This window comes from Lotus japonicus, chromosome 3 (genome assembly GCF_012489685.1).
Source record: "Lotus japonicus ecotype B-129 chromosome 3, LjGifu_v1.2".
Classification (NCBI taxonomy): domain Eukaryota; kingdom Viridiplantae; phylum Streptophyta; class Magnoliopsida; order Fabales; family Fabaceae; genus Lotus; species Lotus japonicus.
This window is the reverse complement of record NC_080043.1, coordinates 7,087,672-7,111,531: the sequence shown is the minus strand read 5'-3', so window position 1 is coordinate 7,111,531 and position 23,860 is coordinate 7,087,672. Positions and strand designations below refer to the sequence as shown.

At 40.6% G+C, this 23,860-nt stretch overlaps 1 protein-coding gene across 8 annotated transcripts; it reads right to left on the bottom strand.

Annotated features, from left to right (window-relative positions):
• Window positions 1–1,957: 1,957 nt before the first annotated feature.
• On the bottom strand, window positions 1,958–4,554 carry LOC130749148 (uncharacterized). 8 transcript variants are annotated; one of them, XR_009022857.1, is made up of 6 exons: window positions 4,063–4,554; window positions 3,811–3,949; window positions 3,433–3,686; window positions 2,727–3,285; window positions 2,397–2,553; window positions 1,958–2,292 (listed from the first exon to the last, which is right to left on the bottom strand). XR_009022857.1 is itself a non-coding variant. In XM_057602444.1 (2 exons), the coding sequence occupies exons 1-2, from the start codon at window positions 4,408–4,410 to the stop codon at window positions 2,230–2,232; spliced, it is 411 nt and encodes a 136-aa protein (XP_057458427.1). In that variant the 5' UTR covers window positions 4,411–4,553; the 3' UTR covers window positions 1,958–2,229. The 8 variants fall into 8 exon arrangements, 1 of the variants encoding a protein (XP_057458427.1); XR_009022856.1 differs by having other exon boundaries at window positions 2,482–2,553; window positions 4,063–4,553; XR_009022855.1 differs by having other exon boundaries at window positions 2,397–3,285; window positions 4,063–4,553.
• Between the last annotated feature and the right edge of the window lie 19,306 nt (window positions 4,555–23,860).

Genomic DNA, 23,860 nt, shown 5'->3' with positions numbered 1-23,860 from the left:
CATTGTGTTGAGTGAAGATATTTCTCATCTTTATTTTAATATATTTATATATTTCATTTTCAAAAAATGTATATATTCAAAAAACATTAATTCAGACACTTAATTATAGTGTTTTGTATCATACACCGATTTAACCAATATAAATATTTCGAGAAAAAAAAATTGATTAACCAAAAACTTTAATTCTGCACATGTGACACATAAATAATTGTTGCCTTGAAGATGAAAATACATATATTTGGATCTATTAGATTCTGGACTTACAAAGTGATATCAAAATACATAGATAAATATAATTACTCCTAAATTTATTTTAAAATATGTACAATGCACTTAATTTATTTGAAAATATTTTTTTCTATTAGCTATAACATGAAAGTATTTTCAAGTAGAATGTTCTTACCCGTGCATAGTAGATTTTGCTCTTATTATTGAGGCATGTATCAATGCACGGCGAAGTTTACAACTGTATTTGATTTATCAATAAATACTTTGATTATAAAAGAACAATCATTATAACGATGTAGATATTAAAAAAACATAATTTTTTTTGAACTAAAAAAAAACATAAATTCAAACACTCAATTATAGTGTTTTGTTCTCATACACCGATTTAACTAATATAAAGATTTCGGGAAAAATGAATTAATTAACCAAAATCTCCAATATATAAAATTACTCGTAAGTTTATTTTAAAACTATGAACAATGCACTTAAATTAAATTATTTGAAAATGAATTTTTCTATTAGCTTTAACATGAAATTGATTTCATGCAAATTGTTCTTACCCGTGCACAGTGAATTTTGTTCTTGTGTTATATTTTTTAATAACCAATTTTAATCTCATCTTATTAATTCATATTAATTTATATATTTATAGGATCTTTTATTCTTGTGGCATATTTTTACTTAAAATAAGTTATAATAGTATATATTTAATAATAAAAATATTTAACTTATTGTTACCTTTTCATTTAACGTTAGTTATTATCTTATTTTTTTATTAAGGCCAGTATATTACCAATTTAAAATAATCAATAAAAATAATAAGTATATCAAAATTTGAATTTATTAGAAAATTATTTATAATTCTACAACGTAATCTTGTATCCCAAGTTACATATAGTAATTTTCAACTCATAATGAGAATCTGATAAAAGCTTATTCAAATGATTGAAACTTGAAAGTGGTTCAGGTTCCGAATGAATGTTATGCATTGTAGAAACATTAATGGCCAATACAAAGTATATAGAAATTTGAATTTTAAATACAAAATTTCTAAAGGGAGAAGACGAAAGAGCTGGTCCAGATTTAATGAGGAAGATAGTGGGTGAGGGAAAACGAAGGAGAGAAGAAGTTGGAAGAGAGAAGAGAAGAGGTAGAGTGATTTCAAGAAGTGGTGATTGAATAAAATAATGGCAAAAAAGGAGGTAGCAACATGTAACAAATTTAATTCTAAATATTCAATCAATTTTCAAAACGAAAAAATTACATATAAAATATTGTTAAATTGTTCGCCTTAGTGAGCATTGAGCTCCAAGGTAGTAGTAATCCATATATAAAAGAGAACCAATGGATTAGTTCTTTAAGATGCAAGCAAACAGTTTTTGAAGGGATGATTTTCATCTTTCCCTTACCTTTTTTGTACACAACTAACTTCCTATCTATAACTCAATAATGTACTTAAAGAAAGAAAAAACTCATACGAAATTCACAGCTCACATAACACGAACATAATTTATCATAACTGAGTATCACTCAATCAGCCCCTATAAAATGCACTCCACTTCAAATCTTCTACACATCAAACACATTATTTCACTTGATTATCATAACCATTCACTTGCAATTAATCCTCTAAAAACAACAAAGCAATTTCAATTTAGACAAATGATGCCTGCAACAATAATGAAGCTCGGATCATGCTTCTAATGACATGGAGATGAGGCGCTGTGAATTATATGAGCAAAATATGAAACATTGGTAATCAGAATTAGAAGCATGAAGGAGTACTTGTTTTTGCAAATAAATTAAAAAAGAGAAAAGATTTGAGTATTGAAACAAAATAGCACCAGCCAATAAATTGAAGAAATAACAATAAACCCCTCAAAACCCCATTGGAGGATCTACTTAAGCATTGCCAATTGAAACAAATGACAATGTGACAGTGTTCAAAATTTGAGGTATCCGACAATGTTCAAACTCTCCTCTCGTTCAACTATTTTGCTGCTAAAAGACCCATTGAGCAATGCCAATCAATTTTTCTTCTGCAATATGGATTACATTATAAACCTGCAAACCATTCAAATCAAAGAGGATTAGAAGAAAACAAATTAATTTTCTACACATTGTTTACATACTAATCATTTCAAGAAAATAATCAAGAGTCAACTAACAGGAATTTATTGCAGCTTATTTGCATAACTGAGACTACTAATTAGTCCACTAAGTGTTTTCTTTATCTTTCTCATATCTAACAACCTTGAAAACTGAACAGGGTAACCCTTTTGCAGCAATTAATGTTCAGAGCAGTGAGCATTTTCCCCATAATACCTGGAAGGTATAGTCAAGAGCGTTATCATCCCTTTAAACCAATATGAAACATAAACCAACCAATTGAATTTTAACCTCTCCAACATGGAGGTTGGAAATTAAATTACTCATCTACTTTGACCACAAAACAAAAAGCCAAAAAATGATTTGATAGACCACCAACGAAAATTAACCTAATGAGATAAACAAATCCAAAAAGAATTCATGGAAAAGACTTGAGAAAAGCTCAACCTGACAATTCATGAAGGAAATGAGTTACCATAAGAGATAATACTTAAAAGAAACAATATGAACTTACAACTAATTTGAAAGTAATCAGTCAAAACAATAATCAGTCATAAAGTATGTGGGAAAAAAATAGGGAGCATTGAATGGAAAAGAATAACCAGTCATAAAACTTTCTTAAATATCACAAACTAAAAAAAAGTACAGAAGTTGTTACTCCCAGACCAGAAAGCAAAGGGACAAATGTACACTGCAACTAAAAAAAATCAAGAATCTCAAAGGAGACATATAATATTGCAATCAATGAATCCAACTTAAAAAAACTGAGCAGTAGCTGCACTCCATGACCTGTCGACACCAAAGAAGACCTTGTTAACACATGTTTCAACAGGACCAGCCAATAAATTATAGAAAAAACAAAATAAAAAAATCAAGATGCTTCTAACACAGGATTTGAGGAAACAAATATGTTCCACAACTTCTCTCAGCTATGCTAAAGCAAATTCCCTGAGAGAAAACAAAAACAAAAATGAAATAAAAGTACTGCTGCAAAAACAACATCATCTGTGATTTCAAGCAAAATTGGGAAAGACAAACAAATTGGTGATGAAGGAAAATTATGATTAAAGTAGTCTTTAGAATCACAGAATTCACCTTGCTCACAGAAGCTTCATATTCATGTTGATTTCTTATCACTTCTTTCTTTCCTTGGAAAAAGAGCAAAGAGGGATTTGCAACAATTTGAAAATAATTGATTAGCTGTAAACTTAGCATAAACAAAAGGAGCAAAGGAGAATCAGAGAACATATAAAACAAAGCAAAATATTTCAAAACTACATGTAGTCTTCCCAAGTCAATTCAACTTCCTCTGCCTGCTTCTTGAGTCTGGAAATTTCACTGTGCTCTTCCTATCATTATTCATTAGACAACAATGGAAAAAGAATTAATAATCAACAACCTTTAAAAACTGGTGCAGCAACGATTTCTCTTTATGCAAAAAGCTGAATTGAGAAAATACATATGTATTCTTACCCTTAATTGTTGCATAGCTTGAGGACAACCTGGCACGAAGTAAATAGCTAGAGCTATGGAACTGATGAAGTTTCATGGCCAGCAAAGAGCAAGCTGAGAACCAAATCAAGGATAGCCTGTACGCGGAGAGAGATCGTTGCTGCCCAGAAAAAAAATGTCGATAAAAAATCCAAAGGAAAAGGAATTCACAAAACAATTGAATAGGTAGAAGAAAAAGTGAAGCAGAAAGAGAAGAGAGAGGATAGCACATACGGGGAGAGGGATCGTTGCTGCACCAGTTTTTAAAGGTTGAATTGATTCCTTGGGCAAAGAGGCACGGGGAAGCTTCAGAGAGAGGTAGGAACGTGAATGCAATTTAGGGATTGAGAGAGGAAGTTTCACCAGGAGTGGGGGACTGCAAACACGACAGAAAGGAGAGGGGAAGCAGACGGATGACTGGGGCTCGAAACGTGAATCGGTGTCATTGACGGCGGCAGTGGAGGGACTCGAAGTGGTGGAGAAGAACTCGTGTGGGTGAAGCCAAGTGAGTGAAAGATAGGTTATGGGAGGTAAATCTGTGATGAGGATGGAAGGGGAGAGGATGATGAGGGGAGATAACATGATTTCAATGAAAGGTCTGGAGGCAAGGGAGTGGTGAGAAAGAAAAATGATTGGGCAGAGTTGGGGTGGTAGTCATTGGAATGGGAAAAGCGTGAGAATGGATGCACCATATTTGGGAATGAAAATTTGTGTTATTAGGAGGCTAGAAAAGAGAGCAGAATTTGAATTAAGAGTATTGAAAGGGGAATTGAGTTTGGTGCCCCATCCCTTAGGCTTTACACCCCACTTTATTAAATACGGAATTTAAAGTTCCGTATCAATACGGAAAATAAAATTCCGTATCTGTTTTAGTATATAATCAGTGGTTGAAAATGTGACACGCATGCTTAAATACAGTACGGAATTTTAAGTTCCGTATTCAATAGGGAGAATACGGAATTTTAAATTCCGTATTTGATAAAGTGGGGTGCCAAGCCCCATAGGTGGGGTGCCAAACCCAACTCCCTATTGAAAGGTGGAAGGTTAATTAGTAACAGAATTCATAAATGCTCAAAATTTAAATTCATAGAGGAAGACAGAAGACGGATAAGGGTGCTAGTGGGAATGAACATTGTTTATTGGACAATGAGGGAAGACCAAATTGAAAAAAAAGGGATACAAACAGTCAGGGAAAAATTTGATGAGGTTGGGGGAGGAGAAAGAGAAAAAGCATTAATGAGATAGTGGAGAGAGAGGATAGGAAGGATGAAGAGAATAAAATATTGGAGATAGTGGGAGAGAGAAATTGATGAATGAATAAAACTGAATAAAATAATAAAGAATGGATAGTGGGAGAGACAAATGAAGTGAAGGTTTGAATAAAAAGTATTAAAATAATAAGGGGGGACACGTGTTACTTTGTGGTGCATTGTGGGGGGGAATAAAATATTGTAATTTATTCCTTGGAAAGCGGGTCCTTGGAAAGTTAGTGTTTTAATATAAGTATAGATAACCGTTGGATTTCAAAATAAAATTTATGCACCATCCTATAACGCAGCTTCACGTCCGACTCTTCATTTGCCTATAAATACGCCATTGTTGGCCTTCTTCAAGCTTTACCATTTTTCAAACACTCAAGCTTTTTCCTGATTCTGCTTGCGATCATCTTCATTCGTTTGGTTTCTGCTTTCCTGGTGTACTCTCTGAACATTTCTATGGCTTCCAGTTCTGACAATGTCATTCCTTTGGCCGCTGCGTGTGAGATGAATGAGGCCAAACACACTCCCATTCCAGACCCGCCGTACGAAGTGGAGAAACGGGCTATCTGAAAATCCCAGGTATTTATTCCTATTTCTGTAAATGGCAATCTACGTACCATTTTAGGCCCTTTGAAGAAGGCGAAGAAGGGCAGGCCTAACAGTCTTCTTGAGGGCTACGAGCAGTTTCACCCCAGTGTTCGTGGGGATGAGCTTATTCTTGCATTTCGACCCTCTTACCGCTTGCCCTTTCTGAAAGATCCCAAAAGGACTTTTAGGTCTGCGCCTCCTAACCCAACTGCTGGTGAAGGAGCCTATATGAAATGGCTCGACAGGGTGGAGGCCAGTAAGTCTGGGCATTGGAAAGTCATTGGAATTTTCGACCTCATTCAGTTGTCGAGGTCGCCGATTTCTTACAATCCTGCTATGCTTTTAAGTTCTCTTTTCTTTTGGGAGCGGTCTACCAATAGTTTCCATGTCCCCTTTGGGATGCTTTCTCCCACTCTCCTTGATGTTGCTGCCATTACTGGCCTTTGGGTGGTGGGTGATGATTACCATTCCTCTGCTGCTCCCACCAATCCTATCGCCATTCCGACGGATAACATTGCTTTTAGTAAGTTTATTAAAGATCACTATGTCCAGAGTGGTGAAGTCTCCGATGCTGAGCATGTCGCGTTTCTGCTGTATTGGCTTTCTGCCTATGTGTTCTGCACCAAATCCTTGAGGATTCCGGCTAAACTTCTTCCTTTGGCCAATCTGTTACATGAGGGTCGAATTATCGCCATGGCTAGGCTTGTACTTGGCAATCTTTACCAAATGATCAATGAAGCGATAACCGACATTCGAGATCCCAAGGTTGCGTCTTTGAATGCAGCTGGTCCTTTCTGGCTCCTTCAACTTTGGATGAATGCGGTTTTCGAATCGTTTCTTCCAGCCAAGAACCCTCCTCCTGTGGTGTCTAACACAAGGGTTAATGCTTTCAGGCTTGAAGCCCTTACTCCCCCTTATGACGCCTCCACGTTTGAAGTTGATTTTAAGAAGTATTTCACCATGTTCTTCGAGCTGAAACGTTTTCGCTCGGGCTTTGCACCGTATCACAAACCTTCCTATGACCCTCGGTGGCTAAGGAACTCTTATCCCAATATTCCTGGCTCAGAGAACCTCTCTCAGCATCAAATCGAACTTTGGCAGACTATATTATCTCCCAGGGTGTTGACTGTCAACTTTGCCAGTAATGATTTCACTCTGTGTGGTTACAATCCTCAGCTTATGGCTCGACAATTTGGGCTGAGCCAAGATTTGCCCAATACCTTGTTCGACAAATCCCTCGTCCTCTATCCTGGTACCATTACCAAACGTAGTGCCTTCGACACTACCATTAGCTACTACAACGAGGAGGAGCTGCTTGGCCTTAGTCCTTTCAATTTCACCCCATCTTTTTACGTCACCCAAGCGTTTAAGGCGTGGTGGTCTGCTTAACGAGTATTTTTCTTTTGCAGAAGCAGGCCCCAAAGAAGACCAAAGGTATGCATATATCTGAGATCGACGTTTTTCAACAATTCTTTGGTGTAGTATACTTTTCGGGTCCTCGTCTTCAGGAAACTATTGCCAAAACAGCCCAAGTTTTAAGGCGAATGTGGGAAGCTAAAGCCAAGAAAACTTGATTGAGAATTCCCTCTAATGAGGATGGTATTTCTTTCATTATTCGAAAAACAGGCTTTAGGTTCCCACCATTGCCTACTTGTAAGTATGCTTTGGCCTTTCCAGTGGTGCTTCCTAAGTGGGTTGATCACGTAAGTATCAAAAACTTTTACCATAGCGCACTGCCCCCTCGGCAGCGGGTGACCTGGACCAAACGTTACCTATGGAATTTCCCTCTCCACGTGCCGGTCGAAATCTTCAACCACATATCGATAAGAACGCTTATTGGTCAAGGTAATCATTTCGAACTGGCATCTTTGCGATACTTATGGCTTAATTCTCCTTTGTTGTTTTTTGTAGCTGAGCCGATTCCGCGACAGACCCCTCAAGCTTCTCCTTGGGTCACTTCTGCCACTATTGAAGTTGAGGATGATGATGATGATGTTACTCTGGCTGATAAGCTCAAGATGCCTAAGGTAATACTAAGACCTTTGAAGCTTTGACCTTTATTTGATGTGTATATCTTTGTGATCATTTACCTTTTGTTTCAGAGTCGAAAACGGGGGGCCACCCCTACCACTTCTGCAAGCCAAAAAAGGGCTAAAGGTGCTGGTGAACTTACTGTGGGGAATCCTTCCCCGACTAAGTCAGCTAGCCAACGTGAGGAAATGCAGCAAGGTGGCGATCAAGGCGTTGATCAGCAAGCTTCCAGCCCTCTTCTTCAAGGCACTACACCGATTTCTGTCGAGATGGCTCCGGCCAAGAAGACCTCCAGGAAAAAGTCTAGTCGTAAGTCTGGCAGCTCCTCTTCCCACCATTCCAAGAGTTCGACCAGTTCCAGTCCTCTCAAAGAATCTGGTCCTAAGGTAAATCATTATGATTCACGTCTTGTCTCAATTTGCTTTTTTTCTTCCCTCTCAATCGTTTTTACTTTTATTCTTCAGAGGGTTGCCATGTCTAAAATGGTTGTATCTCGAGCCACGTGGTTTTCTTCTAAACCCCCACCAGTTGTCTTGTCTAGCTCTTTGAGCAGTTTAGAATCCTCGAGCTCGAGTTTGGACTCTAATGAGTCAGACCCTGTGTGGGACAAGCTGACATTCTATTTTAACTCGAAACCGATTGCTTGGCAACATTCTGGTTGTGAACCCTATTATACTAAAGAAAGTCGAGATAACCTTTCTAATTTTCCTCCGCATGATATGCAGAACATGCCTTCCCCTGCTCGTGAAGAAAATGTACCACATGATGAGGTGCAGGGTAGTGAGGGTAATCATTCAGTCTGTCCAAGTGATTGGTGTGATGCCCCCACCCAAGGCTGATGTTTTGGCCTCAACTCATTCTGAACCTTCTCCTCGACAGCTTCAAACTTCTCCCCAACAGCCTCAACCTTCTCCTCAGCAACTTCAACAAGGTGCCAGGGTCGCTTTGCTTTCTCCTCATGCTAAGGGAGGTTCAGCTTCTTCTAAGACGGCTGCCTCTTCCCATACTTCTGGTGATAGGCTCAGTGCTCTTTTAGTCGAGGATCCTCTTTCCATCTTCCAGAGCTTCTTTGATGGCACTTTGGATCTCGAGTCTCCGCCACGCCAAGCTGAAACTACTGAGACTGCTCAGTCTGGTGGAGTGGCCGATGATAGCCGGATTGAAGAGGCTTTTGTTAAGTTAAAAGGACTGGTTTTCGATGCGGGCTTCATCGACGGGATCCGAGCCACCCCTCAATTAGGCCTGGAAGTGAAAGAGTTGCTTGCCTTCCTCTTAGGCCAACAACTTGACCAAACTCAGGCAGATGCTCTCGTCGAGCTTCAGACTCTCGTGGTCGATATCGTGGCCACGCTTGACAAGGCCATTGCGGTGGAACAATCTATTGAGACCAAAAGGGCACAAGTGATTTCCAACACCAATGGCCTATTGCCCGCGAAAGACGAAGTTCTCAAGCTTACTGCTAGGAAAACTCTTATAGCAGCTGAGTTGTCAAGTGTTGATGCTCGACTGGATGAGCTTCAAAGGGAGGTAGCCAGGCTCGAGAAGCAGAAGGCAATGTTGATTGATGAAGGCCCAGCTGTGAATTCCCGACTGAATACGCTAGCTGCCGAGTGCACGAATGTGATGTTATCGACATCTCAACTTTCTAAGGAGGTTGCAGCGGAGCAGCGTGTGAAGCAAAGCTTGGATTCTAGGATTGCTGCTGCCGGGGTTCAGCTTGAAGCCTTCAAGTCGAGGATTTAGGTTTCATAATTGTTGTTTATTGTAGTGGCTATGGATCTATTGTGGCCTTTGTTGCCAATCTTGTAACAATCATTCCTGTAACTCTATTTGACTTCTAATCAATGAATGAATTTGTATTGGCGATACTCGACATGCTTTATTTTTTCGATTTGCATTTTATTGTCGATTCAGTCTTTGTTACATTACTTCCTGCATTGTATTGCTGAGTTTCACACCATTTAACTTGGCATTTAATCTAACCTTTCATCTTCTAAGTTTCCTTGGAAACCACGGTAATTTATAACGCTTTTTATCACTTGCGGTGGTGGCTGACGTGGTTTGCCGTGTTTGGCTGGCGCTTTGGTAACTGCATGCTTGCATTGATGCGGCTGTTTGTTACATCCCTATTATAAATGGAGCCGTTTTTTACTCGTCTTTCACCAGTAAATCCTCTTCCTTCCATTCTCATCTTCTTTCTGCTTCTGCAATCTAAGAACCTTTCACCCTTAGCCATGGATAGCAGAATCATTCTTCGTCGTATCAGGGACTTGGCTTTCCAGGATGACCTTTTCCAGAACCTGTATGACTCCTCTGCTGGCCTTGATGAGCTTTTAGGGCTCATTGATCAACTGCTTCATAGGCCAATCATCGCGCGTGTTAGAATTCTTCTTCAGGAATTCCAGGGGCTTCTCTTGGAAGCCAAGCCTCTGTTCGAAGAGTTCCGGGATCTTTCAGTAATGGTGTTCTTTCAGGAACACCAAATAGATGAGTGGAGGGAGAAATTCGATTTTCTCCAAGCTTCTTTGGACCAACAAGATCCTGAAGGTCTTGTTCGATTAGCCGTCGAGATATCTGCAGCCTCCCTTGAAGACCTGGTTGCTCGTCAAAAGAAGGCTCGACTTGAGGGCCAGATGGTGGCGCTGGTGGATCGATTAGCACCCATGCAAGCTAGATATGATGTATACAGAGCCATTTTTCCTTTTTAGGCTTCTAGTTTATTTGTATTTTGCCATACCTGTTATGTTTTTCCGATCAATGAATGTGATTTGGCAATTTCAATGCTTATGTTTCATTCGATTTTAATTTCGTGCAACATTGGCTTATATGCTTTTAAATACTTGCCATTTATCATAACATGTTGACGCTGATTGCTCAATTCCTTAATCACGTAAGCATTATTAGGTAACGTTTTCTCGATTGTAAATGGCCCTTCCCAATTGGGGGTCCATTTCCCGTAGGCTTTATCCTTTTTATCCATTGGGAGGATAACTTTCCACACGTAATCACCTGTGACAAAAGATCGATCTTTAACCTTTTTGTTGTATGCTTTAGCTATGCGATCCTTTTACCTCATTAAAATGTCTAGTGCCGAGATCCTTTCTTCGTCGAGGTTAACCAATTCATCTAACATCATATTCCAGTAAACTTCACTTGGGATTTCCTCTTGTCTTTGAATTCGACACGACTGCAAATATACTTCCGCGGGCAGCACAGCTTCTTGGCCATAGGCCAGTCGAAAAGGCGTTGTTCCTGTCGCTTCCCTTGGTGAATTCCTGTAAGCCCACAGGACTTGGCTTAAAAACTCATGCCAGCTTTTTGGTTTTCGACCCACATGTTTTTTGATTAGGCTTATTAGGATTTTATTGGCCGCCTCTACTTGGCCATTTGCCTGAGCGTAGTAAGGGGTCGAGGTTAAGAGTTTGATTCCCCAGGATTCTGCAAAAGCTGCCAATTTGCGTCCCACAAACACTGTGCCTTGGTCCGTCGTAATTGACTCTGGTAATCCAAACCGATACACAATATGGTTTTGTATAAACTCGATCACCGTTTCTTGTGTCACGTTCTGTAGTAGAATGGCTTCGACCCATTTAGTGAAATAGTCGATTGCCACAATAATGTATCTGTGCTGCCTTGATGAGGGTGGGTGGATCTCGCCAATTAAGTCTATTGCCCATCCCCTAAAAGGCCATGGCTTGATAATGGAGTGCAATTTGCTAGCTGACACATGTTGGATTCCTGAATGTTTCTGACACTCTTGGCAACCTTTTGCGTATTCGATGCAATTTTTCATGATAGTTGGCCAGTACAACCCTTGCCTGAACAGAATCCACTTCATCTTTGCCCCTGCTTGGTGAGCACCGCACAGTCCATCGTGAGCAGCTGATACAGCTATGAATGCGTCATCTTCGCTTAGACATTTCAACAATGTGCCATCAACGTTCTTTTTGAACAATTCATTACCTAAGATAGTGTAGCTTAAAGCCCTATACTTGACTTTTCTATCAGTTGCCCCCACTGGATTCTGCAAGTATTCGACAATTGGCTTTCTCCAATCATTGGGGGTTAGGTTATCGATAACTATGATGTCGAGGTTGGAATGGCTCAGCTTTTCTTTGATCTTAATCAACTCTTTCAGTTTCAGTTTATCTATCATGTACCCGAAAGCAATTTGCGCCAATTCGTTGGCTTCTTGGTTGTCTATCCTAGGAACGTGACCTATTCCAACATCGTTGAATTTAGCCAACAAATTATTCGCTTTTACATAATATTTGGCTAGATTTTCACTAACACATTTGTATTCCTTGGTGAGTTGCTTTATCACCAACTCAGAATCTCCTTTTACGATAACGTTCTTTGCCCCCAGAGCTAGCAGGATCTCGAGGCCTGATATCAAAGCCTCATACTCAACTTCATTGTTCGAGCAATTATCCTTGATCCTAAATTTGAATTTAGTGGGGATGCCTTGCGGGGACATGATGAACCTCCTGATTCTGGTTCCATTTTTATGGCTAGAACCGTCGAAATATAATTTCCAAGGCTGTAGGCCCACGTAAGTTACGATTTCTTTAGGCGACGTATGATCCGCTAAGAAATCAGCAACTGCTTGCCCCTTAATTGCTTTTAATGGGGCATAAGTTAGTGAATATTCGGTTAGGGCCAAAGCCCATTTACCAATTCGACTATGCAAGATTGGTTTGGATAACATGTGCTTTATTATATCGTAATGAGAAAAAACCATTACATCGACTAGCTTTATATAATATTTCAGCTTTACACAAGAGAAGTACAAGCATAAACACAATTTCTCGATCATGTTGTATCGAGTTTCCGCGCCATTTAACACCCTACTCAAGTAAAATATGGCTCTTTCGTTGCCATCTTCATCTTCTTGAGCCAGCATGCTTCCAATTGTTTCATCTGTGGTAGAGATATACAGCTTCATTGGCTTCCCTCTGATGGGTGGCACCATTATGGGTGGGTTGGACAGGTACTCTTTGAGTTCATCGAATGCCTTTTGGTGTTCTGCTTCCCAGCAGAACACATCTTCCTTCTTTAGTCGAAGAAGCGAGGAAAATGACTTGGTCTTCTCACTAAGGTTGGTAATGAATCTCCTCAGGAAGTTAATCTTCCCCAGTAACGATTGTAGTTGCTTCTTGCTGGTCGGTGGACTTGTGTCGAGAATGGCTTTAGCTTTATTTTTGTTGATCTCGATGCCCTTTTTATGCACCACAAAACCCAAAAAATCACCTGCAATAACACCAAAGACACATTTAAGGGGGTTCATCTTTAAGCCATATTTCCACATCCTCTCAAAGGATTTCCTCAGATGGGATAAATGGTCATCCCTTGATGGGGATTTCACCACAATATCATCAATGTAAACCTGCATGAAAGTTTCAATAAAATGATGAAAAATTGTATTCATTACCCTTTGGTAGGCCGCACCAGCGTTTTTCAACCCAAATGGCATGACCACCCACCCATATGTCCCCAAGGCACCAGGACATCGAAAAGCTGTCTTCGACACATCTTCTTCTGCTATGAAGATTTGGTTGTAGCCTGAATAGCCATCTAACAAGCTTAAGTATTCGTGACCAGCCGCTGAATCCACCATCATCTCAGCAATAGGCATGTGATATTCATCTTTTGGAGTGGCAGCATTAAGGTCTCGAAAGTCAATGCAAACTCTCATTTTTCCATTCTTCTTGATCACCGGGACTACGTTGGCTAACCAATCCACATATCGAGCTGTTCTGATAAATTTGCACCTGAGGAGCCTTTCGATTTCTTCCTTGATTTTTACCAACACATCTGGATGGAACCTTCTGGGTAATTGCTTGACTGGTTTCTTGTCTTCTTTGATGGGTAACTGCAATTCCACCAATTCTCGACTAAGTCCTGGCATTTCATCATAATCCCAAGAGAAAAAGTCCTTGAATTCTTTGAGTAATTTCACCATCCTATCCTTTAACTCTGGGTCAATAAGAGCACTGATGTATGTTGGCTTCTTCTCTGAGCCATCACCCAAGTCTACTTCTTCCAAAGGGTCCTGTGCTTCCATTTTCTTGGAGATGTCGATCGCTGGCTTCTCGAAACCCAATGAGCTATCATCGTAGATGCAATCCAGCCTCAAATTGCGGAGATCTTCAAATTCTTCGACACTCTGCTCGTCTTCTTCCAAGCACGTGTTATCCTTCTTTGTTGTTGCCTTCTCCTGAGGTGTCATTTCGACAGGAAGAATTGAGACATTAGCTTCATCAATAGCCATTTCTTTGGCCATTCTTTCGGCCTCTAAGGTCGTTCTTATTTTGTTTTCGGCTTCGTAAGCCGAAATTCGAGCTATGCTCGAATTAATCATCTTTACCGTTATTTTGCCACTCAGTAGTGACATCCTTTTCTTCATCGCTGTGCCATCCACTCATGGCATCAGGTTTGCATGCTTCATTGAGGTTTAGCCCCCGAATGGGATCCAATGTCACTGAATACTCTGAGTATGGATTGAAATATTGATTGGCCACTGTGTCCAAAGGAGCAATTGTGGCTAAGCTCTTCTCGAAATTCTTCTTGCCGACGTAACCTGGCTCTGCTAAATAATAGCTTTGATCTGCTTGCACATTTTTGACGACCCCATCTGATTTCCAAATGGATATACGCTGGTGCAAAGTGGAGGGCACTGCTCCCACGCCATGAATCCATTCTCTCCCTAGCAGCAAATTGTAATTGGCCTTTGAAGGGACCACAATGAACAATGTGGAGCAGGCTACCGTTCCTACGGTTATATTCAGCATGATTGCCCCCAGGGAAGAACCTGTCTTTCCTTCATAATCAGAAAGTACCATATCATGTGGGATTAGGTCTGCTTCAGTTTTACCCAACTTTTTGAGCATAAACCCAGGCATCAGGTTGATTGCAGCTCCTCCGTCGACAAGGACTTTATTAACTCCTTTCTCCTCGACTTTAGCCCAAACAAATAGTGGTTTCAAATGGCTCTTCATCTGCTCAGTTGGCCTCTGGAAAATAGCTCTCTCATCCTCGACAGATCCTCTCTGCATCACATAATAACACAAAGGGTTGTCATCTGGTTCTTCCTCGACATAGTAATCTTCTTCGCTTTTTGTAACCTCTGAGATTCTGTCGAATTCAGCAGGTAAGATAGACACTATGCAGATGATGTTGAGGTATTCTCCATCACTGTCATCGAAATCTTCGAGCATATCTTCATCCTCATCTTCAACAGCATCTTTCCCCTTTTCCTTGGCCGGGTTTGGTGGCACAGTTGTTCCTTGTTTAATGGCGTGGTCCAGCTGATTGATAATCGACGCCACACTAGGTTCATTGCGAGGGTTGTCTTCTGGCTTTATGTCCCAAAGTGAATGGAACTTGCCACCTCTTTCCCTTTCCGCTTTCCTTTTCCTCAGGAAACGTCTGAACTGAGTTCTGGTCATTTGTTCAGGAGTATAGTAGTTTCCCGAGCCATAGGAGTAGCTTCGCGACACACGGGAATTGTTGATGTAAGAGGATCCCTGGCCCAAGTCGATTTTCTGCCACTTTTGGTGTTGTTTTGGCCTTGGAGGCACTGGCCTGAACCATTGGTTTTTTGGTAACCCAGCATCAGGGACATAAGTCTTGTCTTTACTTCTCGGCTTCTGGTCTTTATGGCCATCGAGTTCCTGGCCTCTCTCAACCCACTCCTCGTGGGGGTACTTCAGTCTCCTAGACACAGGCGTTTTCTTCTGATAATGTTTTTTCATTTCCGAGTCTTGGTAGGCTTTGGCTGCAGACTTGTCGAAGACTACGCTGCATCGAGGGAACAACATGACTTCTTTCTCGCCATCTTTGCTCCGGGATAAAAACTCAACAAGAGTTTCTCCGGCCTTGGGGTAAACTTCCTCTAAGCTCACCTCTTTCTCGACCTCTGGTTCTTCGACAGCAATGTTTTCCTCCTTTGCCTCCCCGAGTGTCGGGCCCAGATCCAACTTTTCAGAAATGTCGACCATGCCAATGTAGAAAGGTTCCACATAGTTGGCCCCAGCCACCTGCAATGGATCAGAGTCAATCTTCATTTGGCTTTTGGCTTTTTCATCATACTTGAGTCTTCTTGAATCCAATGCCCCCTGCACAAGATCCCTGAAACGAACACACTGTGAGGTCCAATGACCAAAAAAGTTGTGATATTTGCAATATTTCTTCCCTTTCCTTTGTTCAGGAGAAGGAAGTTTTTGGTCTTTAGGGACCACAAGCAAACCATCAGACACAAGTATATCATAAATTGCATCACATTTGGTCACATCAAAAGTATAAGTTTTCACAGCAGGAATCGTGTTCTTGGGGTTTTCTTCCCCAAGTTTGTTTTCATATGGTTTCAATGCTTTACAAACATAAGGATCGCCTGGCTGAAGTTCAGCCAGATTGACATCATTTAAGTCGACGTCCGCAGGGACTTCTCGATAAACACATGGACTTTGACACACTGGATCAGTGTCTATGTACGCTACTTTTTCCTTCTTTGGCCACTTAGTGGTCTTGGCCCTTTCTTCAGACTTTTCAGTCTTTAGTAATTCGATATGTCTCACTCTGTCTGCGAGTAAAGACATATCTCGAATATATTGAGTATCGATTTTCTTTCTAATAGAATACTCTAGACCACCAGCAGCTAAGACAACTAGCTCGTGTTCAGGGACATGAGTGAAACATCGAGATTTAAGCATCCTAAACCTGTTTAGATAATCATCAATGGACTCTGCTGGCTTTCTTTTGACACTAGCCAAATCTTTCAAACTCACTTTGCACTCTCCCCTAAAGAATTGTTCATGGAAAATTCTTTCCAATTGGGCTCATGTATGGACTGACCTAGGGGCGAGGGTGGTGAACCAGGTAAATGCATTCTTAGTTAAAGAACTCGGGAAGTACTTCATTTTTAAATTTTCATTGATGGCTAAGTCCCCTGCTTCGATTTGGTACCTGGCTATGTGTTCTACAGTAGACTCTCCTGAATCCCCAGAGAACTTAGTGAATTTGGGGACCTTCCAGCCTTGAGGAAGTTCTGATTCGAGAACTTCTTCCGTGAAGGCCGACACAAAATGGGGTCTATTCGCGAAACCCACGTTGAAGCCATGTTGGTTCAACAATTGTTCCACTACAGCAGCAACATTTTGTTGCCCCCCAGCGTTCTGGTGTCGAATTCTTTCTAGCACGCCATCAGCGTGTTCTTCCCTATTCACCATATACACATTTTGCAATGGTGGCTGCACTGCCTCGTTTCCCCTAAACAAAGGGTTTGCCCCCATATCTTGGTGTTGTGGCGCTTGATAGCGCACAAGGGCAGGGACATGGTTAGGCAATGGGATTTGGTTAACCCCTGGTGCTGGTTGAATTTTGCCTGGCGCCCCTAGGGCTGTAGCCAAACGATCCATCTGACGTGCCAAATGCTGATTATTGGCAACATTATTTTGGAGTACAAGGTTAATTATTTCACCTATCTGACGAGATAGCATGTTAACTATTTCATGGTTACTATCATCTACTTGCTGCCTAATGGCTTGAAGTGAACCAGTGTTCATACCTGTAGACAAATAAATTTGTGAACTGGACCCAGGAATAGGGCCAGGAGGACTAACTCGACTCCCTAAATTTAGCATTATTCCATTTGCCCCAAAGTGGGGTATGCTGAATAGGGGAACATTTTCAGGGAACGTCGAATACGTGCCTTGTATGCCTTGCATCACAGATGTAGGCATACCATAAGGCATGTCTCCTCTTGTAACCGTTGGAACAAGTTGTGCCTGCACTGATGTAGATACAGGTATTTCTGCAACTGCAGAAATTGCCACGTTCTGGGTTGGCATAGTGGTGCCAGGCCCCATCCTAGTAGACACTTCTTCATTATTGTTACCACTACTTCCCCCGGGGCTGCCTTGATTGCCCTGTAAGATCAAGTTTTGATCTAGTAGTACAACTCTATGTTTTGATGATTACAAGTTAACCTTTTGATATGAACAATTGTGGTACTCTAACGTGTTTTTCTGAGTGTGCTATTTACAGGCTCTGACCTCAACTCAATCTCACACAAATCAGAAGCACTGTGTTAAAGAGCGACCCAAGCAACGCTTTCGCATTCACCATGTTCAGTATGAACAGTGGAAAAGCTTCAGAAGTTCTGAAGTTATACAAACTCTGATGTGGACTCAGTCACTAGAAGTTCTGAAGATCCAGAAAGTCTAATAACCAAGAAACACTGAAGGCTCAGATATTCTGATGGTGTAGAAGACTCTGAAGATCCAGAAGCTGATTAGTGAAGTTCTGATGTCCAGAAGCAAGATACTCTGAAGACCATGTTCTTCCCTCTGAGTTCAGAATCAGAAGAAACAATGGTCAGAGGATCTGGGCTTTCCCTCTGACTCTGATCAACCGGCTTCACAAGTTCCAATATGAAGCATTCCCCTGATCAGAAGTCTCCTAGGTTTAAAGGTCAAGTCGCTATCCAAGTACAAAAGCAACTGTACCTTCCTGACGACCTACCTAACAGTCTCAGACATAGCAGAAGCTGGATTTTCCAGAATTGCCCTCCAACGGTAGCATTTTCCATGCATCGCTCAACCCTAATCCTTGGAGTATATATAGAGACTGAAGACTGAAAGAAGCGGCAAGAAGCATTCACATACGCGCAAGACATATTCAAATTCTTCTAAGCTTTCTTTCATCTGAAATTCATTGAGTTTACTATTAGCTTTTTAGAAGCAAATCTCTTGTAAACAATTCTTTGATAAACAGTTTGTTTAGTTCCTTTAGGAAATCAAGGTTGATCGGATCCTAGAGAAGACTAAGAGAGTGAATCTTAGTGTGAGCTAAGTCAGTGTAATTGTTAGTCACTTGTAGGTTTCAAGTGCAATTGTAACTCTTACCTGATTAGTGGATTGCCTTCATTCTAAGAAGGAAGAAATCACCTTAACGGGTGGACTGGAGTAGCTTGAGTGATTCATCAAGTGAACCAGGATAAAATCCTTGTGTGCTTTTCTATCTCTTATCTTTAGCACTTAAGTTCTCGAAAGATTTGTCAAAATCTTTAAGGTGGAAGTTTTATACTGAAAACGTTATTCAAACCCCCCCTTTCTACCGTTTTTCATACCTTCAATTGGTATCAGAGCGCAAGTTCTGATTACCACACCTAACAGTGTTCAGTGATCCGGGCCGGTGTGAAAAACAATGGCTGCCACCACCAGTGAAACTCAAAGAGATGGTTACAATGCAAAGCCTCCTATGTTCGACGGTCAAAGGTTCGAATATTGGAAAGATAGACTGGAAAGTTTCTTTCTGGGTTTCGATGCAGATCTCTGGGATATTATTGTGGATGGCTATGAGCGTCCAGTTGATGCAGATGGCAAGAAGATCCCAAGGTCAGAGATGACTGCAGATCAAAAGAAGCTGTACTCACAACATCACAAAGCAAGAGCAATTCTTCTAAGTGCTATTTCCTATGAAGAGTACCAAAAGATTACAGATCGTGAGTTTGCAAAAGGCATTTTCGAATCTCTGAAGATGTCTCATGAAGGAAACAAGAAAGTCAAAGAATCAAAGGCATTGTCCTTGATCCAAAAGTATGAATCCTTCATCATGGAGCCAAATGAGTCCATTGAAGAAATGTTCTCCAGATTTCAGTTGCTTGTAGCTGGCATACGACCTCTCAACAAGAGCTACACAACAAAAGATCATGTCATAAGGGTCATCAGGTGTCTTCCTGAAAGTTGGATGCCCTTAGTGACTTCAATAGAGCTCACGAGAGATGTTGAGAATATGAGTTTAGAAGAACTCATCAGCATTTTGAAATGCCATGAGCTGAAGCGCTCAGAGATGCAAGATCTGAGGAAAAAGTCCATAGCCTTGAAATCTAAATCTGAAAAGGCTAAGGCTGAGAAGTCAAAAGCTCTTCAAGCTGAAGAAGAGGAATCTGAAGAAGCATCAGAAGATTCTGATGAAGATGAGCTGACTCTGATCTCCAAGAGACTCAACCGCATCTGGAAGCACAGGCAGAGCAAATACAAAGGCTCTGGAAAGGCAAAAGGAAAGTCTGAATCCTCAGGTCAGAAGAAGTCCTCACTTAAGGAAGTCACATGCTTTGAGTGCAAAGAATCAGGGCACTACAAAAGTGACTGTCCAAAGTTGAAGAAGGACAAGAAGCCAAAGAAGCACTTCAAGACAAAGAAGAGTCTGATGGTGACATTTGATGAATCAGAGTCAGAGGATGTTGACTCTGATGGTGAAGTCCAAGGACTCATGGCTATTGTCAAAGACAAGGAAGCAGAGTCAAAGGAAGCTGTTGACTCTGACTCAGAATCAGAAGGAGATCCTAACTCAGACGATGAAAATGAGGTATTCGCTTCTTTCTCTACCTCTGAACTGAAACATGCATTGTCTGATATCATGGATAAGTATAACTCCTTATTGTCTAAGCATAAGAAGCTGAAAAAGAACTTATCTGCTGCTTCCAAGACTCCTTCTGAACATGAGAAAATTATTTCTGATTTGAAAAATGATAATCATGCTTTATTCAATTCTAACTCTGTGCTTAAGAACCAGATTGCTAAGTTAGAAGAAATTGTTGCCTGTGATGCCTCTGATTGTAGAAATGAATCTAAGTATGAAAAGTCTTTTCAAAGATTCCTAGCTAAAAGCGTGGATAGAAGCTTAATGGCTTCAATGATCTATGGCGTAAGCAGAAATGGAATGCATGGCATTGACTATTCTAAACCAATTAGAAATGAGCCTTCTATGTCTAAAGCTAAATCCTTGTATGAATGCTTTGTTCCCTCTGGTACCATATTGCCTGATCCTTTACCTGCTAAAGTTGCTAAAAACCCTCCTAAAAAGGGATCCTTCTCTATGACTAAATATCATGCAAATATTCCTTTAAAATATCATGTTGAGACACCCAAGGTGATCAGAACCTCTGGGGTAACTAACAAGAGAGGACCCAGAAAGTGGGTACCTAAGGACAAGATTATCTATGTTGCAGATATCCTTGATAGCTCCACTGAAACACCAATCATGGTATCTGGACAGTGGATGCTCGCGTCACATGACGGGAGAAAGGCGTATGTTCCGAGAGCTGAAACTTAAGCCTGGAGGCGAAGTTGGCTTTGGAGGAAATGAAAAGGGTAAAATTGTTGGTACTGGTACTATTTGTGTAGATAGTAGTCCATGCATTGATAATGTGTTATTGGTAGACGGCTTAACACATAACTTATTGTCTATAAGTCAATTAGCTGACAAGGGTTATGATGTTATATTCAATCAAAAGTCCTGCAGGGCTGTAAGTCAAATCGATGGCTCTGTTCTGTTTAACAGCAAGAGGAAGAACAACATTTATAAGATCAAATTATCTGAGTTGGAGGCTCAGAACGTGAAGTGCCTTCTATCTGTTAATGAAGAGCAGTGGGTATGGCATAGACGGTTAGGGCATGCCAGTATGAGAAAGATTTCTCAGCTGAGCAAGCTAAACCTTGTCAGGGGCTTACCCAATCTGAAGTTCGCTTCAGACGCTCTTTGTGAAGCATGTCAGAAAGGCAAATTCACAAAAGTCCCTTTCAAGGCAAATAATGTTGTCTCAACCTCAAGGCCGTTGGAACTTCTGCATATCGACCTTTTTGGACCAGTGAAAACTGAGTCTATAGGTGGCAAGAGATATGGGATGGTTATCGTTGATGACTATAGCCGCTGGACATGGGTAAAGTTTCTAACCCGCAAGGATGAGTCTCATGCTGTGTTCTCTACCTTCATTGCTCAAGTGCAAAACGAGAAGGCTTGTAGGATTGTGCGTGTCAGAAGTGACCATGGTGGAGAGTTTGAGAATGACAAGTTTGAGAGTCTGTTTGATTCCTATGGAATTGCACATGATTTCTCTTGTCCCAGAACTCCTCAACAAAATGGTGTTGTTGAGAGGAAGAACAGAACTCTTCAGGAGATGGCTAGAACCATGCTCCAAGAAACTGGCATGGCTAAGCACTTTTGGGCAGAGGCAGTAAATACAGCATGTTACATTCAGAACAGAATCTCTGTGAGTCCAATTCTGAATAAGACTCCTTATGAATTGTGGAAGAACATAAAACCCAACATTTCTTATTTTCATCCTTTTGGTTGTGTTTGTTATGTTCTCAATACTAAGGATAGATTGCATAAATTTGATGCTAAGTCTTCTAAGTGTCTATTACTTGGTTATTCTGAGAGATCTAGAGGTTTTAGATTTTATAATACCGATGCTAAGACTATTGAAGAATCTATTCATGTTAGATTTGACGATAAGCTTGACTCTGACCAGTCAAAGCTAGTTGAGAAGTTTGCAGATTTAAGCATTAATGTTTCTAACAAAGGCAAAGCTCCAGAGGAAGCTGAGCCAGAGGAAGATGAACCAGAGGAAGAAGCTGGTCCCTCTAACTCACAAACTCTGAAGAAGAGCAGAATCACTGCAGCTCACCCTAAGGAATTGATTCTGGGCAACAAAGACGAACCAGTCAGAACCAGATCTGCCTTCAGACCCTCTGAAGAGACCTTGCTCAGTCTGAAAGGATTGGTGTCCTTAATTGAACCCAGGTCCATAGATGAAGCTCTTCAGGACAAGGATTGGATTCTGGCCATGGAAGAAGAATTGAATCAATTCTCCAAGAACGATGTTTGGAGTTTAGTGAAGAAGCCTGAGAGTGTCCATGTAATTGGAACAAAATGGGTATTCAGAAACAAGCTGAATGAGAAAGGAGATGTAGTCAGAAACAAGGCAAGGCTAGTTGCTCAAGGCTACAGCCAGCAGGAAGGAATAGACTACACTGAAACATTTGCTCCAGTAGCAAGACTGGAGGCAATCAGACTGTTGATCTCTTTTTCAGTAAATCACAACATAGTTCTACATCATATGGACGTGAAGAGTGCCTTCCTAAATGGTTATATTTCAGAGGAAGTCTATGTTCATCAACCCCCAGGTTTTGAAGATGAGAAGAAGCCAGACCATGTGTTCAAATTGAAGAAATCACTCTACGGTCTGAAGCAAGCTCCCAGAGCATGGTATGAGAGACTCAGCTCATTCCTTCTGGAGAATGAGTTTGTAAGGGGTAAAGTAGATACAACTCTCTTTTGCAAGACTTATAAAGATGATATCTTAATTGTGCAAATTTATGTTGATGATATTATATTTGGTTCTGCTAATCAATCTCTATGCAAAGAATTTTCTGAGATGATGCAGGCTGAATTTGAGATGAGTATGATGGGAGAATTAAAGTACTTTCTGGGAATACAAGTTGATCAAACACCAGAAGGAACATATATCCATCAGAGCAAGTACACTAAAGAACTTCTGAAGAAGTTCAATATACTGGAATCTACAGTGGCCAAGACTCCAATGCATCCTACATGCATTCTGGAGAAAGAAGATAAAAGTGGTAAAGTATGTCAGAAGCTCTATCGTGGCATGATAGGTTCACTTCTATACTTAACTGCATCTAGGCCAGACATACTATTTAGTGTTCACTTATGTGCTCGTTTCCAATCAGATCCAAGGGAAACCCACTTAACTGCTGTTAAGAGGATCCTAAGGTATCTGAAAGGCACCACTAACCTTGGCTTGATGTATAAGAAAACATCAGAGTATAAGCTTTCAGGTTATTGTGATGCTGATTATGCTGGAGATAGAACAGAGAGAAAAAGTACTTCTGGAAATTGTCAATTTCTGGGAAGTAATCTAGTCTCATGGGCAAGCAAGAGGCAATCAATCATTGCACTATCAACTGCAGAGGCAGAATATATCTCAGCAGCAATATGCAGCACTCAGATGCTCTGGATGAAACATCAGCTGGAGGATTATCAGATCCTTGAGAGCAATATCCCAATCTATTGTGATAACACTGCTGCAATCTCATTGAGTAAGAATCCTATCTTGCATTCAAGGGCAAAGCACATTGAGGTAAAGTATCACTTTATTAGAGATTATGTACAGAAGGGTGTACTTCTTCTGAAGTTTGTTGATACTGACCATCAATGGGCAGATATCTTTACAAAGCCCTTAGCAGAGGATAGATTTAATTTTATTCTGAAAAATCTGAACATGGACTTTTGTCCAGAGTGAAGATGGATCAGAACCTCTGACTATGATACTTCTTGATCAGAAGATG